The sequence below is a fragment of the Cucumis melo genome, chromosome 8 (assembly GCF_025177605.1).
Source record: "Cucumis melo cultivar AY chromosome 8, USDA_Cmelo_AY_1.0, whole genome shotgun sequence".
NCBI lineage: Eukaryota > Viridiplantae > Streptophyta > Magnoliopsida > Cucurbitales > Cucurbitaceae > Cucumis > Cucumis melo.
Window position 1 is genome coordinate 6,585,678 of NC_066864.1, and position 16,083 is coordinate 6,601,760.

The 16,083-nt window shown below is 33.4% G+C and overlaps 2 protein-coding genes across 4 annotated transcripts; both read right to left on the bottom strand.

Annotated features, from left to right (window-relative positions):
* Positions 1–987: 987 nt before the first annotated feature.
* On the bottom strand, positions 988–6,749 carry LOC103485209 (protein PHR1-LIKE 3-like). Of its 3 annotated transcripts, none has more exons than XM_017043848.2 (6): positions 6,172–6,749; positions 2,785–2,861; positions 2,630–2,684; positions 2,334–2,403; positions 2,149–2,218; positions 988–1,826 (listed from the first exon to the last, which is right to left on the bottom strand). In XM_017043848.2, exons 1-6 carry the CDS (start codon positions 6,368–6,370, stop codon positions 1,356–1,358), a joined length of 942 nt encoding a protein of 313 aa, XP_016899337.2. In that variant the 5' UTR covers positions 6,371–6,749; the 3' UTR covers positions 988–1,355. The 3 variants fall into 3 exon arrangements, with proteins under 3 accessions (XP_016899337.2, XP_050944938.1, XP_050944937.1); XM_051088981.1 differs by having other exon boundaries at positions 988–1,853; positions 2,672–2,684; positions 6,172–6,661; XM_051088980.1 differs by having other exon boundaries at positions 988–1,853; positions 6,172–6,660.
* Positions 6,750–9,175: 2,426 nt separating this feature from the next.
* On the bottom strand, positions 9,176–12,428 carry LOC103485210 (probable E3 ubiquitin-protein ligase WAVH2). Its single transcript, XM_008442724.3, has 3 exons — positions 12,168–12,428; positions 11,844–11,960; positions 9,176–10,891 (listed from the first exon to the last, which is right to left on the bottom strand). The coding sequence occupies exons 1-3, from the start codon at positions 12,276–12,278 to the stop codon at positions 9,479–9,481; spliced, it is 1,641 nt and encodes a 546-aa protein (XP_008440946.2). The 5' UTR covers positions 12,279–12,428; the 3' UTR covers positions 9,176–9,478.
* Positions 12,429–16,083: the final 3,655 nt, after the last annotated feature.

Here is a 16,083-nt window from a genome sequence, read left to right on the forward strand (position 1 = left end):
TGAAGTGTAAATATTTTATTTTTTTTATTAACAATAAAACATATATCTTATATAATAATTCATATTCAACTTGACTATAAAATTCCATTTCACGAATCAATTTTTATTTTTATTTTACAATCTCAAAAGTTCAAGAACATATTAGACATTTTTAAATTTTATAGATCAAATAGACACAACTAAAAGTTTAGGTCTCATTTGATAAATATTTCGTTTTACGTTTTCTAGTTTTTGAGTTTATATTTGTTTTTCTTTTCTAATCTTTGAATCGCAGATTCCACTCTCTAAAAAATGTTTGAATAAACTAATAGCCAAAGTCTTGAAGAAAGATATGAATAAATTTAGTTTTGTTCGTAAAAATATTGGTCGAAAGTAACCTATTTATTCAAAAATTTTAAAGGTGAAGATTGGATACATAAATTTAATTTTAAAAACTAAAATAGTTACAGAAGTTGGTAAATAAACTTACAATTTAACCATATTTTTATTAACAGGTTGAGAATTGCAAGTTAAATAAATAAGTAAATTAATAACAAACAACAAAATATTTCTTTGCAGAAAAAAAATAGACAAAATAACAAGAAAATAATAACAAAGGAACAACACCAAGTTGGCCTCTTTGGGTTCCAACAGCCAATTATTTGGCAATGTGGTCAGAGTCAAAAGAACACATTGGAAGTTGAGAGGCTTTTCCTTATCTTTTGGAGGACAGCTACATTTCAAAAAATATATACAACTTTTAAAATAGTATTTCTTCCTTTTTTTTTTTTTTTTTTTATGAATATCTCTAAATAAGCAAAAATCAAGGCTTTATTCTTCCCAAAATAAGTCATTTCTTTAAGAGACATCTTCATTTCCTTTTTCCTGAAACCAAGGTCTGCATTTCTTTTGGTCTTCATTTTATTGTATTCTTTATTCTTCAAGAATAATCAAGGCTTGATCAGTGTGTTGATTATGATTAAGTATGCGAAATAATTGGATGCTTGCTAAGTGAAAATGGCACAATATTCATTCATTTTGCTATCATCATTGGAAGACAATGTGCATTTCACTACTAACAAGTGAAAGAGGAATGTGTTTCCACCGTAACATTACTGATTACACCCTAATAATAGAATTAAATCTGTCAAAAGTCAGACAGAAATCAACTATAATTGTCCAGAACAGCAAAAAGAATGCCTAACTACTTGCGACAAGTTGCCAACGAACTAAACTGCTCGGGTTTACAAGGTAGGGGGGATGTTCTTGCTGCAGTTCATACCAGATTCTATGAATGGAAAATAATGACCTTTTTACAGAGTTGGAAATAGATCGTATTTTTCATCAATCATGATGAGTTTTTTGTTTGCAGAACTTTATCCCCACATGTCGCATCCGGACACGCCGTGATGGTTAACTTGGATGATGTTAGCATTTTGTATTCCTTCCTTAGCTTCACTCCAAATCAAAGATGCAGTTGCTGAATCCAAGTTAACCATGTTTTTCTTGCTTGCAACAGGAGATTTTTCCATAGCCAATCCCCCGGGACTCTCGTTTGACGTTAGGCAGCTTTCGGTTGAACAATCAGCCCTTTGGCAAGGAAGATTAGCCTGCACTTCTTCTGTGCCATTCACTCTTTCCATCTCTTGTGATTGCGTAGTGTAGAAACCAAGTGGGTCGATGGAAGTACTTCTTGGGCTCTTACGATCCTGTCCTTCGGACTTCTTGCTGTCCGAGTCTGAAACTGCACCTACAATAAATTGATCTGCAAGCATTTTACAAGCTCTCTCAAGCATGGCCAAATATCTTCGCTCGGCATCCTGACGAATTTGTAGGTGCTTCTCTGCCTGCCCAACGATGGTAAGGTAAGCTAGCTGAAGAATGGACCCCAAGTCTCAGTATCAACACTTGGAACTTGGAAGTTCCTATCCTATCAGCAGGTTCAGAAATCTCCATGGCTAGTTTTTTATCGGTAATTCTAAACGTAGGCGATCATGAGGACAATCAACTAAAAGCAAGCAATCTAAAAACCACAAACTTATATGCCTTTCACCATTAAAATTATGTTTAGGACCCACTCCAGCATTCAGTAACAAGTTTGGATCATCGTGGAGTCTTGTCCAGAACAATCATCAATTTCAATTTTGATGTTAAGGATGAAAATTTTACCTCGACTTGCAGATGCAATTTGCTTTGCACTTCCATTTGCGCTCTTAATGCCTCCTTGACTTCATAACCACTGAAACAAACGTTTTAAGTTATAAACAGTTTGAACAAACTTGATATCTCATAAACACAACATTCAAGGCATTATCACAAGTATCTTAAAGGAGGGAAAAAAACTCTTATCTTACTCGGCCATTTCAGAAATTGGCAAGTCAGGAGAGAAATTATTGGTACTTGGACTTTCTAAAAGATATGCACCTGATGTTCATTGCACCAAGCGATAAATAAAGATTTAAATAGTTGACTAGATAGGTTAAAACTTTCAGAAATTAGTAGCTAGAGCAAATGCTGATGGTGAAAGGAGAGAAAGTTCTTTTGGATAAGAACTCCATGACCCAACACAAATAACGTAGTTGAATATCAGCAGACTCATGGAGGCTACATCACATGGCACGCAAGGACAAAAATAGAGATGCGCGCTTACCATCTTTAGATGCCTCACCCATATCCTTCCCAGATTGCTTACCTAATCTGTATTTCTGTAATAAAGAAACAAGCATACATAAAAATATATCCACCATGAATTCCAACATCAGAATTCTTTCATAGAAAGATGCATTTTCATGCCATTATGATTACCTGGAGGTGGCTCTTCAAATGGAAGAGAGTCAGTCCTTTCACATTCATTGTTCGCATTATTGCTTTTGGAGTAGCTTCTGCACCAAGTGTTCGAATGTCAAACCCTTATCATTGACTAGAATTCAAATATGACCCATATCATCCCCACCCTTGTCCCCACCAATAAACAAATTAAAAGAAAGATAGTAAGAAGACCCATCAGTCAAAGCATGCAAAGAAGATTTCTCTATGCTGCAAAGAAATGGACTAATGTTTCCTTTTTCTAAAAGTACAACAAATGTGGAGATTGGGATTTGAACCTTTGATTTCTAGAAAAGAAACAGACGTCTAAACTGCTAAGCTATGTTGGCAACAAGTGAACTTAACGATTACAATCCAAATTCTGGTTTTTGTAAAGATGGAATCTTATGGTCAAACATGTCGAGCATTTTCCAAAAGAAATAAATAAAAGATCTTCAAAGAAAAGAACAGGAGTCAAACCATTTTTGACAGATTGTACCATTTAAGTCCTTAATTGGAGTGCATAACACAGTTACACAGCTTTTCCTACCAATATTGATCGGAGGTTTTGTGTCTAACTCTAAGTTGTTCTTTGGGTGTTGTGATAGTGAAAAAGTCTACTTCTTATCCAAAAAGATCTAAAAACTACAAAAAAAAAAAGGGTAAAAAAAAAGGTTTCTTTTAAGATAAAAAAAGGTTATGGTTTTAAAGTTCTTATATAAAACTCTTTAACATTACAAGTCTGCCACACAGCACGAACCATATTATGAGAAGATTCACATTGATTCTGTTGTGATATAAATACAGTATAACAATATCTTCTGACTGGCTGAATTGGATTTAGAAAAAAAAAAACAAAACCATTTCAAAATTTAAGCAACCGGTTAATGTGGACATTAGTTTCACAATGTCAAAACTTTCATGATTTTCTTTATGGTTATATTGTACTTCAATCCAATCTTTTTCCTGGAGGAGTTGAAACATTTATGTGTAACTTAAGCACATAAATAAAATATGTAAAAACGAAAATGCCATTCCCATTAAGTTTATATAACTACTTTCAACTGTAAAAACTAGATAGAATCACGATCATATTTTATCCTTGTACTCTTCCATGTGCCTTCACCAGTATACAGATGAACTATTTTCACAACTAGAAAACAAAACTATCTTCAAACTGATGATGGGATTTCTTACTGGCAGAGTGTGACTTGATACTCCATTATGGGGCAAACGCTAACAAAACCGTAAATATGATAAGAAAGGATAACTTCTGTGGTTGGGCAAATTGCACATATAATAACATTAATTATCGCTCCTGAGATATGACCATGAAGGAATCTTGATAAGTACCTCACTACCTAGATCATTAAAGCTAACTAGTGAAGTTGTTCAAACAACGAATTACAAAACCTCAAAATTGTATAAAGTTTACATAATAACATCCAAATTATGTCTGGTTCCATTAACTTTTCTACCAGACAATTTATTCATATACATGTCTTGAACAAAATCAAACATACTGCAACTGCAGTCAGGCTCAGTTGCAGTGAATACGTGAGCATGAAAATGATGACACATACTACTACTTAGGAAGGAATCCAAATTGTTTACAGATTTTTTTAATCTGATTTCAGATTGTTTAGAATTGTATTTTAAAAGTCTACAATATTTAATAAAGTCATCGTATCAAATGAAGTTGAAATCTAGTGGGATACAAAATCTCAAGGTACGTTGACATCCTAATTATAAACTCACGATTGGGTTTTATGTGACAGTCTAAATATAAACTCGCAATTGAGTTTTATGTGAAAGTCTAGTGGGATACAAAATCTAAAGGTACAGACATCCTAATTATAAACTCGCGATTGGGTTTTATGTGAAAGTCTAAATAGATTTCTTAGCTGATATACAATTCAAGTTTTTAGAAATAGAGATCCTGCAAGATTTGGAAGGAAGATGACATAGTTTCCTGGAACAACTTTTTATCCTTTTTCCGTTTTCTCTCCCTTGGAGGTTTTCTCTGCCATAGTGTCTTTTCGAGCTAATTATCAGATATTTAACCCAAGCATTTCAACTAAAAACATAGTCAACACAACTTAATCTACTCCAATGAATTGTTCCCCCAAAACTTACCCTCAACGATTTCCCCTGCCCAGACAAGTTGATGCAAAGACTGGCATTTAACATCACAATTAAGGTTAAGGCATAAACAACTAACTTTTTTTAGAAGAAACGTTTCATTGAATAAATGAAATAAGACCAAACGATTGATAGGATTGTAATTTTCTACTAAGTAGTAACAAGAAAATTGTTAACAAAGATAGAAAAAATTATGAGAAGAATTTCATCAAATGAAAAGAGAAATCACAATTAGCAAGCAATAGTTTATGCTTGTGTTGACAATTGACAAATGTATGCTTATTAACAAGAAAAATGAATGACTGCACCACAATAGTCATACAAAAAGGAGGTCAAAGAAACCAATGAAGCCAAACAGATGTTCCAGGGATTCCAATCCTTAAAAATAAATAAATAAACAAAAAAAGAAAAAAAACAAAGCGACACCCCTAAAATATTTGAAAGCTAGACAGACTAAAATTTGTCTTCCTGACTGTTTAAATGAAACAACAGCAATATCAAATATCCACCATCAAAATCTACACATCTTCTATCCCATTAGAAGCATACCCTTCCCAGACAGCAATCATTTATGAACAGTCTTCAAAGTACTCAAGCACAAAGTCCCCATTTCTAGAGACCAACTGAACTACTATAGCTTCGACAAAGTCGTGAAATTTGAAAGATTGATAAAGAATCTGCCGAACTTAACTACTCTAGAGGATTGAACCTGGCCTCCCATCCCATTACTCTAAAGTTTTAACCCATGCTTACCTTTTCAACCATAAGTTACCTAATTTATACTAAGTTTTTTACCAGGTTAAATGCTAGATGATCGTCACCAATGAGACTCTTTCAACAGAATCAAACAACCCATTCACATTGTAAACGCAAGTGAATAGTAGAACTAAAACGTAGGCATTCCACTTTCCAGTGCTTGATCCAGATGGAACGCAACTCATTTCAACGCATCAATCATTCCTCATAATGTAAAAGTACTCAAAATGAAAATCGAAATTCAACTCTAAATCGTCTAAAAAATAGGTACTAAGCAGACGATCGCCGCCATTCTTTGTAAAAAAAAAAAGAGAGAGAGAGAAGTTTAGTTTATCCAAGCTAGTTGAGTGAACAGCCTGCCTACTTCAAGTAACGCGTCTATTGCAGCAAACAGATTAACAAGAAGAAAAACAGAACATCCAGATTAATGAGACTAAACGCTTAAAAAAAACTGGAGAAATTAAAGTAAATGGAGAAAGAAGCACTGACTGCCAGCACCACCGAGCTGAGTAACGGCATCGACGAATCGCTCGTGAAGATCGGCAGTCCATCGGAGGCGAGGTTTGGGATCTGAAGTCAAAACGAGACAAGGATCTCCACGGTGAGTGTGGGTGAGGTCAGAAGCAACAGAACCACGGGGGCCATGGATCTGGATATCTCCGTCGGGATTAACAAGTCTGGGAAACATAACCCTTGTCGTGAAAGGGGGAGAGGGAGAAGAAAAAGAAAATGGTGAAAGTGGGAATCAAAGAAGAGAAGAAAGAACGGATTTTTTATCAGCGAAGGAAGGAAGAAGATGAAATCTGGAGTTGGGTTAAGAATGAATTACAGAGAAATTGGGAATCCATTGTTGGGTGATGAAGAAGAAGAAGAAGAAGAAGAAGAAGAAGAAGAGTAGTGCTTGAGAGAGAGAGAGAGGGAGGGAGTTGGCACAGATTTCAAAGCTTTGTCTTTTTATGTCATCATCGTCTTCGATGCAGCAATTAGTCGTCAAAATTTTGGAGAATGTAATAAACGACGGCGATTATTCCACCATCCAAGGGCAAACTCGGAATTCAACCTTCTTCATAGTTTCTTTTTAATTACGATTAGGAACTACTTCCTAATTTATTACAAATAATGATTACTTTCCTATATTTATTACAATTATGATTAGTTTACTTAATTTATTTAATTATGATTAATTAAACTGAAAATGAATGATTCTAACTTCTTTTCTTTTTCTTTTACGATCACTTCTTTAATTGTCGGAGATTTCTCTCCGTCATTCTTACGTTACTCAATATTTAAAATATATTTATTTTTTTAAAAAAATTCGTTTTTTCTAAAGTGAGTACAAATCAATTTGACAAGCAAAGTGTATTTGTGACAAATAACGAAGAAAAAGTTAGATATAAGATAATAAAATGTCACTTAGACTAATTACGAGGATGAGGAGATAACAACATCATAACTAAAAAAACCATTTTAGACACTTACTTCATAGCATCCAAGGATTTTCAAGTCAATTACATGCACGAGACAATGACAATCTTCTTGCACATAATAATGTGCATTTTGGTTAGGAGATGACACAGACAAGATGTATCACCTCTTCAACTTCGAGTAGAATGTTCCTTGTTTAAGAGAAATCAAGACATTAATGAAGATGCGTCCAAATAATGGTGTCAAACGAATTTGTTTCATAGGAAAGACTCAAACTTACACCAAGTTCACTCAAGCTTTTAAACTTTGAAGTGCGGTGATCGGCAAAACCCGTTCTTTTGAATTTAATGGTTAGAAAAAAAATGTAAAAACCATCTTTCAAGTTTAAAGTTCAAAGTTTGAACGTTGAAAAATAATATATAAAATTTTTTATATATATGTATAAACAAAAACATGAAATAGCATTGATATATCCTATTAAATTTTAAATTTGAGATTTAAATTTTCATTCCCAAACTTTATCGTACGAAAAGAAGCTACGAAGTTATATTATATTTTCTTTTTAGAAAAAGTTATGAGCAATGGTGATTGTGAAATATTGTTGACGTCGACCCATTCTTCTTGATAGCTCAATCACTTTTTCTTATATAAAAAAAGATTTTAGATTTCGACAACAAATAAAGATCAGTTTTTTTTTAAAAAAAGAAAAGGTTTCTTTTTTACAAAACAAAAATCTTGAAAACCGAAACCAAATGTATGTTCAATAGCCACTTAATTGACATAAAAGTTTGTATTATTATTCATCTTTATATGTTAGTCATATAAAAAAGTACAATATTTATTATATTCGAGTCAACCTAAGTTAACCCAATATTAGAAATAATTTAGTACAATTTTAAATAAAGAAACACGAACAAAAATATTTACAAAATATGATAAAATTACAAATCTAGATATTAATAAAAGTATATTCATATTTATATATAAGTGATAGAATATGAAATTTTACTTGTAGTTTATAAAAATAAAATTAATTATTTTATCGTTTACAATTAAGTATATATGTATTTAAATATGGATACTCCAAATATCCTTATAAAAGCCTATTATTATGATTCAATTCCATTAGAATAGAATTCCCAATTTATCCCCTATTTCTCCTTTGTATCTCCACCAATAATTTTGTCATATTGATGACATTGTCTAGTGGTAGTTGAATCTTATTTGCTTTTTTGACTTAAAAGTTGAGATTTTTCTTGTTTTTGATTTTGTTTTTTAGGTAAAATATTAACCAATATCATCATAATCATAATAATCATTTATTTCATTTCTTAGAGCTAAAACCCTCCTTACCCATAGCTCTCAACTTCCATCCCTTTCAACTTTAGTCCTTTTACAATTATGCCCATTTCCTCAATTTTGATTTTTCATGTTCATTTGGTAAGAGTGTGTTTTCAATATTTTTTTAAATTTAAATATGTTATAAACGAGAGGACAAATTGCAAAAACTATCGTCAAAGTATGATGTGTAGTGGTTGCAATTGCCTTTCGAACTATGAATAACAACAATTGGACCCCTACACTTAAAAAAGTTAAAATTGGATCCTCGAACCGACACAATTGTACAAATTGTCATATTTCTACAATTATTAATTTTTTAGCTTTTAAAATTTAAGGATATAATTGCAGTTATCATTTGACGATGTCTTTTATAATTTGACCTAAAATTTGTCGTTTTTATAAGTAAATGTTTTAATCATCTGTAAAATTATCAATGGGACCTAAGAGATTTCAATCAATTTTCTTTTGACAAGTCATGTCTTATGTGTTCCTTCCAAACAAGTTTTGAAAGTATTGTCTTTTAATTTACTGTTAACATTTCTTAAAAGAAAACTCCAACCATCTAAAATCACTTTAAAAATAATATATATATCCAAACACATTATAAGTAGAGGTCTAAGAACTCAGACATACACTATCTTCTTGTAACACAATCAAATTTAAACAAAGTTTACATTAATTAAACTTTAGTTTTTGAATCATCCCAATGAATTTTTAACCCCCGATCTGTTAACAAACATTCCTATCATTAACAAGTATAATAAAACTTAATTACCAAACATATTGAATTGTTTGACCTTTTTTACAATGACATTTTTTGGTTCTGAAATGATAAAAGCAAATCTCAAGAAAAGGTCACACAAGACTCTAAAATGCTGCTGTTTTCTTTCAAGAAGGGGAAAGAAATAGCTTAGCATTGAATTGAATCTCATGGCCATCCCATTATCCAATCACTTCAGTATCAGATACTATGTTGCTCTAAATTTTGGAGGCTCGTCTAAAGCTACCTCTGTGTGTTCCATCTCTAAATTTAAAGCCGGTAAGAATGCAAATGCTTGGCCCATCTTCTAGCCATGAACGGGTCGTGATACTCCCATCTTTCGACGCTGCTAATCCTCCCACCCATACTTGCATCCTCTTCCCTGTTTTCACGACCAGCTTCGTCCAAAGTAACGATGTTGTTGCTCTTGTTTCCTATACTTAGCTGGGTTTCGCCTACTTTGATGCACTCTTCATCGTTGACCTCCCCATCGACGTAGCTGTATCTCACCCTGACATGTCCTTCGCTATCACTGAACGGGTTGTCGATTACGATTTTCTTTTCTTCGTCGCCTCTCAACTCTGCAATACCAATGATGGTTGATCTGCTGCTTTCCTCTCCTATTCTTAGTTGGATGTTTCTGATGATTCCTCTTAGTACTTTTGTCATCAGGAACTCTTCGAACTCCTGCATTACAAAACCGGTTGAAATGCTGAACCCCAATCCTACGTGAAACCAATGGACTGGGACAACGGGCGATTCCAAGTTGATGAGATGGTATGGCTGAGTTCGGCTATCGGATAGGTGCAGTATGGAGGAGTTGGGGTTCTTGTGGATGCTATCCTCAAGTATCTTAACTGCTTTCTTCAGCCCTTCCACAGTATCTGGCTGTCCCATGTAGAAAAGACGGTCAATAACTTGTAAGGCGGCTCTTTTTCCATAAGATGTCATACGTTTCAAGGGAAACACACGGGTAGCAGAAGACGAGTACGTAACAATGGCTAAACGGTCGATGGAACGAAGGGAGGAAACCACCAAGCCCATGGCTTGCTTGAGGAGCCTCAAGTGCGGGCCATTGGCGCATGCAATCAGGACCAAGTCAGTCGCTTGTTGATGTGCCAATTTCACTGAAAGGTAATATCTCGAACTGTTCCTAGGGTTGCCTGTCATACGTGGTGTTTGCCGGGCTGGTGATTGCAATGAGGGAGAGGGGCTTCTACAGAGGAATTGCTGACGCAGTGGTGGCCGAGCGTGGTGGTTAGAGCATACATAACCAGGGGTGCAACCACTCACCTGAATGGGAGGACAGAAGCTTGATGGGGTCGTATGTACATAGAAAGAGAGACGAGAATCATGAGTAGGTGTATGGTCCAGCTCAACAGGGTCATCGTCATCATAACGACCGGAGAGCAGAAAGGAGCGACGATTGATGCGAAATGTGGCGATGGAATCATCAAGAATACGGAGAATAGGATCACTCTGTGGGCAAAGTGGGGCTGAATTCCGGGGCAACTGGGTCCATTGAGCTCGACAAATGGGGCATGTGACACTGCCATGACGGACATTGGAGGAGATGCAAGTGAAATGGAATGCATGAGAGCACTGTGCGGTGAAAATGGCCTGCCCTGGGCGACTCCCTTTGGTTTTATAGTTCAGAGGATCAAGGCATATGGCGCACAGATTCTGCCATGCGAATCAAGACAAATATGCAGGTTAGATAATTGAATTTTGAAAAAGAAAGAACCTTCGACTCAAATTAGAGCTAAACTTTTCATAACTTTTTTTCACTTATTAATCATACAAGTATATTTAATTGTTTAATGATTATTAAATATGTCTCATTTCAATTTAACACATTAATGATTATTAAATAATAAAACTATGACATGACAGACTAAGCAAATAATTCTTTTCTTTTCTTTTTGAAGAAAAGGAAGAAGAAGAATTGAAAAGTAAGCAAGATTAGTTATGAAAGAAATCCAAGCCTTTCTGGTCCAAAAATAAAGTTGACCGCTCTCTACTGGATATTCATTTGAAGTAGTAACCGGAGAATGCTTAAGAAAAGCAAGAGAGGATTTGACTGCCTTTTTGCTAAGAAATTTAAATGGTAAATTTAATGTTTAACCCAGTAATCAGATTCACATCAAAAGCATAAAAACAAAGAGCAAGCAATAGACAAAAAAATCCTTAAATTGATACTGGCTCAAAAGCTGTGCAAGAATTCCACTATAATCAAGAAATGTTTCCTTGTTCTAATGAAAATGTTGGGAAAAGCAATAAGAGATTTTAGTTCTTCGGTGGGAACTGTGAGTTTCAAACGTACATAATTCTGAAGAATAGACTAAAAAAGAAAAAAAAAACAGATGCAAAAACTAAACAGCTCCAAGAGAGAACAATTTTCTAAAAAGAAACACTTCACGGAAAATGTTCGCTCAATTGTTATTCTAAATAAACAGAATCCTTTGAAACCATCTTCGAAACAAATCAGGCAGGATGCAAAATCTAACGGCTCCAAGAATTGAAATAGCTTTCTACACTTCAACTCAAAAGGCTACAAAATTTTCTTTCAGTAAGACAATTTACATATGGAGAGCTCCCAAAACAAAGCAAATTGTTCATACGAGTGTTCAATTACCTTGGAAGGCAGATTGTTCGTGGTAATTGATTCTGTTTGATCTGCAATTTCACCCTCACCAACATCTTCCACGACGTGCCTTGATTTTTCAGCGGACACCACAGACAAATTCGAGACCTATCGAACAAAGTCCAAAGAGAGTAAAACCAAATTAGAGTCGTCAAAGAACAAAATCCGAACTCATAAAACATCGTAATCTCAAAACAAAAACCCAAGGAAGAACAAGAAACGAATTCAGCCAAGAAATCTAGGAATTGAAGCAATGTGAGGAACATAAACGAGAAAAAAAAAAAAGAAGAAGAAGAAGAAGAAGAAGAAGCTTACAGAACGAGCTTTTCTGGGAGAAAAGGAACGGCAAGCGTATGCAGCAACAACAATCTTTCTAGCAGCTTTCTTAAGAATGGAGGAGGCTCCTCGTCGGCCTCCGCCGGCCATAGTGCAAAAGCCCTCACCAATGCACGACCATCAAAGGGCAAAGAAAGAAGAGCATAAAGAAGGAAATGAAGAAATGAAAAATGGCGAAATGTGGAAAATCCGGTGAGAGTGAATTGAAAAGGAAAGGAAATGCGCCTGCGAGTGGAGAGAGTCCCCACTGCTGCTTTTAAATTATTCAATTCCGTCCTTTCGCTTTAATTATTTTATTTCTATTCTCTCTCTCTTTTCTTTTCTTTTCCTTCAATTTATTTAATATTATTTTGGCATTTTGTATTAATTTTATTACCACTAATAGTGAGACCTTATTGTTAAAATATATCAAACTTTATCATTATTATCACTATCATCAACACGTTATTGTTTCTAAATTAGACCCTATATAAACTTTACTATCAATCTTTGAATCCTTTCAAATCTCAATCATTTTCCTTCCTAATATTTTATATTTCATCCTCTATTTTTTATTCCTATATGTTTTTAGATTTTGTAATTTGAAATTGTTTAAATAACCATCATAATTTTTGTATTAAAAAAATGTGAATTTATTAGAAGAAATAAAAAAAGGAGTTGATAATTTAAAGAAACACTTTTGAGAAATAAATGAGTAAAGAAATACGGAATTCAAAGTTTAATGATTAAACTTGTGATTTTAACCCAAATTCATTTGTTTATTTTGGTCTATATATATATATATATATAGTGTGTGTGTGTGTGTGTGTGTGTGAGTGTATGAGTGAGTATATAATATATATATAGAGAGAGAGAGAGAATGAAAGTGCACGATTTTCAAGATCTACTTTCGTTTGGCCTCCAAAGTCCAAACTGCGCAAACATTTTTCTTTCTTTATTTTGAAACAAAAGCACTGTTGAAGAAGATGACCTTTTTCTTTTTCTTTTTGTTTTGTTTTGTTTTGCTTTTTGTTGGGGGATTTGTATTTTCACAAAGACTATACATACATACATACATACATATATATATATGAAAAAGAATGAAAATAGAACGATGTTTGGTATTGATGAAAGAAAAGGGGAATTTGGTGGGGAGGGGGTTTAGGGTTTATGATGCGTTTGTTATTCACTTGATGAATTTGTTTAATTTTTCCTAACATATTTAAATACCAATAATACTTTCATATTAAATTTCTTTTATTTAGTCTGTTTTTGTAAATAATTAATTTGTGTATTAGTTTTTTTTTTCCTTTTCCTAAAACTTTATTTTAATAAAATTATTTGAGTTTAGGGAAATTTACCCCTCTCTTTTTTAAGTTAAAATTTGTAGGTGAGTTAGTTGAAATTGAATCAAATATTAAAAGTTTAGACTGCGTTTACCAATTTTATGATGATAATTGGATCAAAATGAGATTTTATCAATGCATTAATCATAATAGGTTTTTATTGGACTGTTTTTAATTCATGCTTAATTACTCATAGTTGGATTTGGCATTTTATTATTACATTTATTGTTTGACTCGATAATGCTAACAATAATGACAAAGGTAATAATAAATGTAACATATTCAAATAAAGTGGATCTCACCTAATTTTTCAACATAATAAGATTGAACATGTAGGTTCTTTGTGATTACAGATTTAGAGGTGGGTCTCACGATTCATTAGAATTATGAAACATTGGTAAACAAACAACAAACTCAATCAAATATGACTCACTTCTTTAAATTACCATTGATTTATTACATTTTCTTAGAATAAACATGATTGTTGAGCCCAAATCAATACGTGATAACTTTAGAGTTGAAATTTGAAATTGAAGCATTCCCTAAAATTTAAATTTTGTGGCCATGAAATTAACGAGAACAAGGTCATGTAACTCGTGCGTGAGTTTTCTTCTTCAACCTTGTCTATACCACTAAAAGATATGAAAATTTCCTCCCATTTACATTATTTTAAGCACCGATCTTTTCGAACTATAATCATTTGAAATTTAGTCTATCATTTTTAAAAGCAATAGAAAGAAAGTAACCGTTGGATTTGAAAATTGAAAATGGAAAAATGGGAAGTTATATTTTAGTAAATAAGAATGATGGAATTGGCATTGATCCATTCCCCCAATTATAGGTTTGAGTGTGCATTGTATCTCATAGTGGGAATTAGCAAACAAAAAGGGGAAAGGGACAAAGGCAAAGCCAATGCCAATGCCAATGTCAATTTGGCATTCAACAAAACATCTCAAATGCCTTTTGATTTGCTTCTGCTTGTTGCCTTCCTTTTGGCACTTTTTTTTTTTTGACACTTTCCTCTCTCTCTTTTGACATTTCTGTAGTACTTTTTTCCATCTTGTGTTTATTTCCCATTCATTCCCTCCAACCAAACATATCCCTTCTTCTTTCTCCTACTTGCGTTTTGAACTCAAATCGCACGGATGCATAAACCCTCTATGTTCGTTTTAAATGGTTGTATTGTTGTTCGTGTACGTATATGAAGGATAATATCTCTATTAACATAAAACCTTTTCGGTTGTAAATTTTGAAAATAAAGCCATTTCGTACATGTATATTAAAGTAAATGAATAGTCTCATGAATTTTTGTTGTTTCAACATTGTACTATCTTCTATTATAAATTTCTTTTTGTAAGAAAATGATTCTATTATGAATCATTAGGATATATAATTATTGGACTTAATTTGAGAATGTTTGACAACTTAGGTAATTTGGGAGAGTTAAGTTGAATGGGTAAAAAATCTCGTCCACCATTTGTTTCAACTTACATTAACAAGGTTTATTGCCTATTATTCATGTTAACTCACATTTCTCATACAGATCACTAAATATCTTTTCAAACAAAATGAAATTTGACTAGCTATTTCAAAACAAAGCTTTCTAATCTTTTCCTTGTCATCGAGCCTTTTTCCATACTACTACGTTTTTCTCGCTCACTTTCAGTTTTGCTTTTCTTTTTCCTCCTGCTGCATGGACTTGGTTAGTTTGGCATCTAAAAAATTCAAGATGTCGTCATTGTTGTTGCGTACGGAGAAAAGAACGTTACCATTTTAGAGACGAAATATACATAGGGAAGAATCTGGAGAGAAAAGAAAATACTGTGAGGAAGAAGACAGGGAAGATGGAGTTTAAGAAATGAAAAGAAAATATTAAAGAAAAAGGTCTGAAAAATGATTATAGAACTTTATTTGAAAAAAACATGTCAAACACATTGTGACCCAATTCTTAGGTCAATCTATCAAATTACTGATGTGTCCTTCACATATCTATCTAACACTTTCTTTTTCTTTTTCTTTTTCTTTTGTTGGTAGAACTTAATATATATCAGAGGTGCAATGCAAAAACCCAACATATTTAGATCTCCATCTCTTCTTACTAATAATCTAATTTGGTTTTTTTTAAGGATAAAGGATATAATCAAAAAGCTAAACATGAACATTTTGTTTTAAAAAGAGAGAACCCAAATGGCAGAAAAGAGAAGACTGTGGTGACAGCATTATAGAGAAGGATCTGAGCCTATGGCTAAGCTACTAGAGAAAGAATCTCTCTCTCTTTTACCATATCAGAAAAAAAGAAGCTTTGGCCTTTAATTTTGCCTTTCAAAATGATCTCTCCTCTCCTCTCCTCAGCCCTTCACATGAAAAGAAGGGAAGAAGAAGGGTCCCAATAGACAAAGGTTACTGCTGTCGGAAAAAAAAAGAAATGATTGTTTGATTGCTTGAATAATATGCAATTCTCAAAACCCAAAAGATTTTTGTATCCGTAAGTGTTTTGATCAACTTAAGCACATAACCCTAGCCCTAGCCCTGCACCATAAAACTCAAAAGTTTTATTCATTTTGACTGAT

Coding starts and splice junctions, on each gene's coding strand:
- LOC103485209 (XM_051088980.1), bottom strand. CDS start 6,370: ATGTTTCCCAGACTTGTTAATCCCGACGGAGATATCCAGATCCATGGC. Junction 2,862..6,171: donor TCAGCTCGGTGGTGCTGGCA/GTCAGTGCTTCT, acceptor CACTTGGTGCAG/AAGCTACTCCAAAAGCAATA. Junction 1,854..2,148: donor AATTGCATCTGCAAGTCGAG/GTAAAATTTTCA, acceptor TCCATTCTTCAG/CTAGCTTACCTTACCATCGT.
- LOC103485210 (XM_008442724.3), bottom strand. CDS start 12,278: ATGGCCGGCGGAGGCCGACGAGGAGCCTCCTCCATTCTTAAGAAAGCT. Junction 11,961..12,167: donor CTCCCAGAAAAGCTCGTTCT/GTAAGCTTCTTC, acceptor TTTGTTCGATAG/GTCTCGAATTTGTCTGTGGT. Junction 10,892..11,843: donor CGAACAATCTGCCTTCCAAG/GTAATTGAACAC, acceptor TTCGCATGGCAG/AATCTGTGCGCCATATGCCT.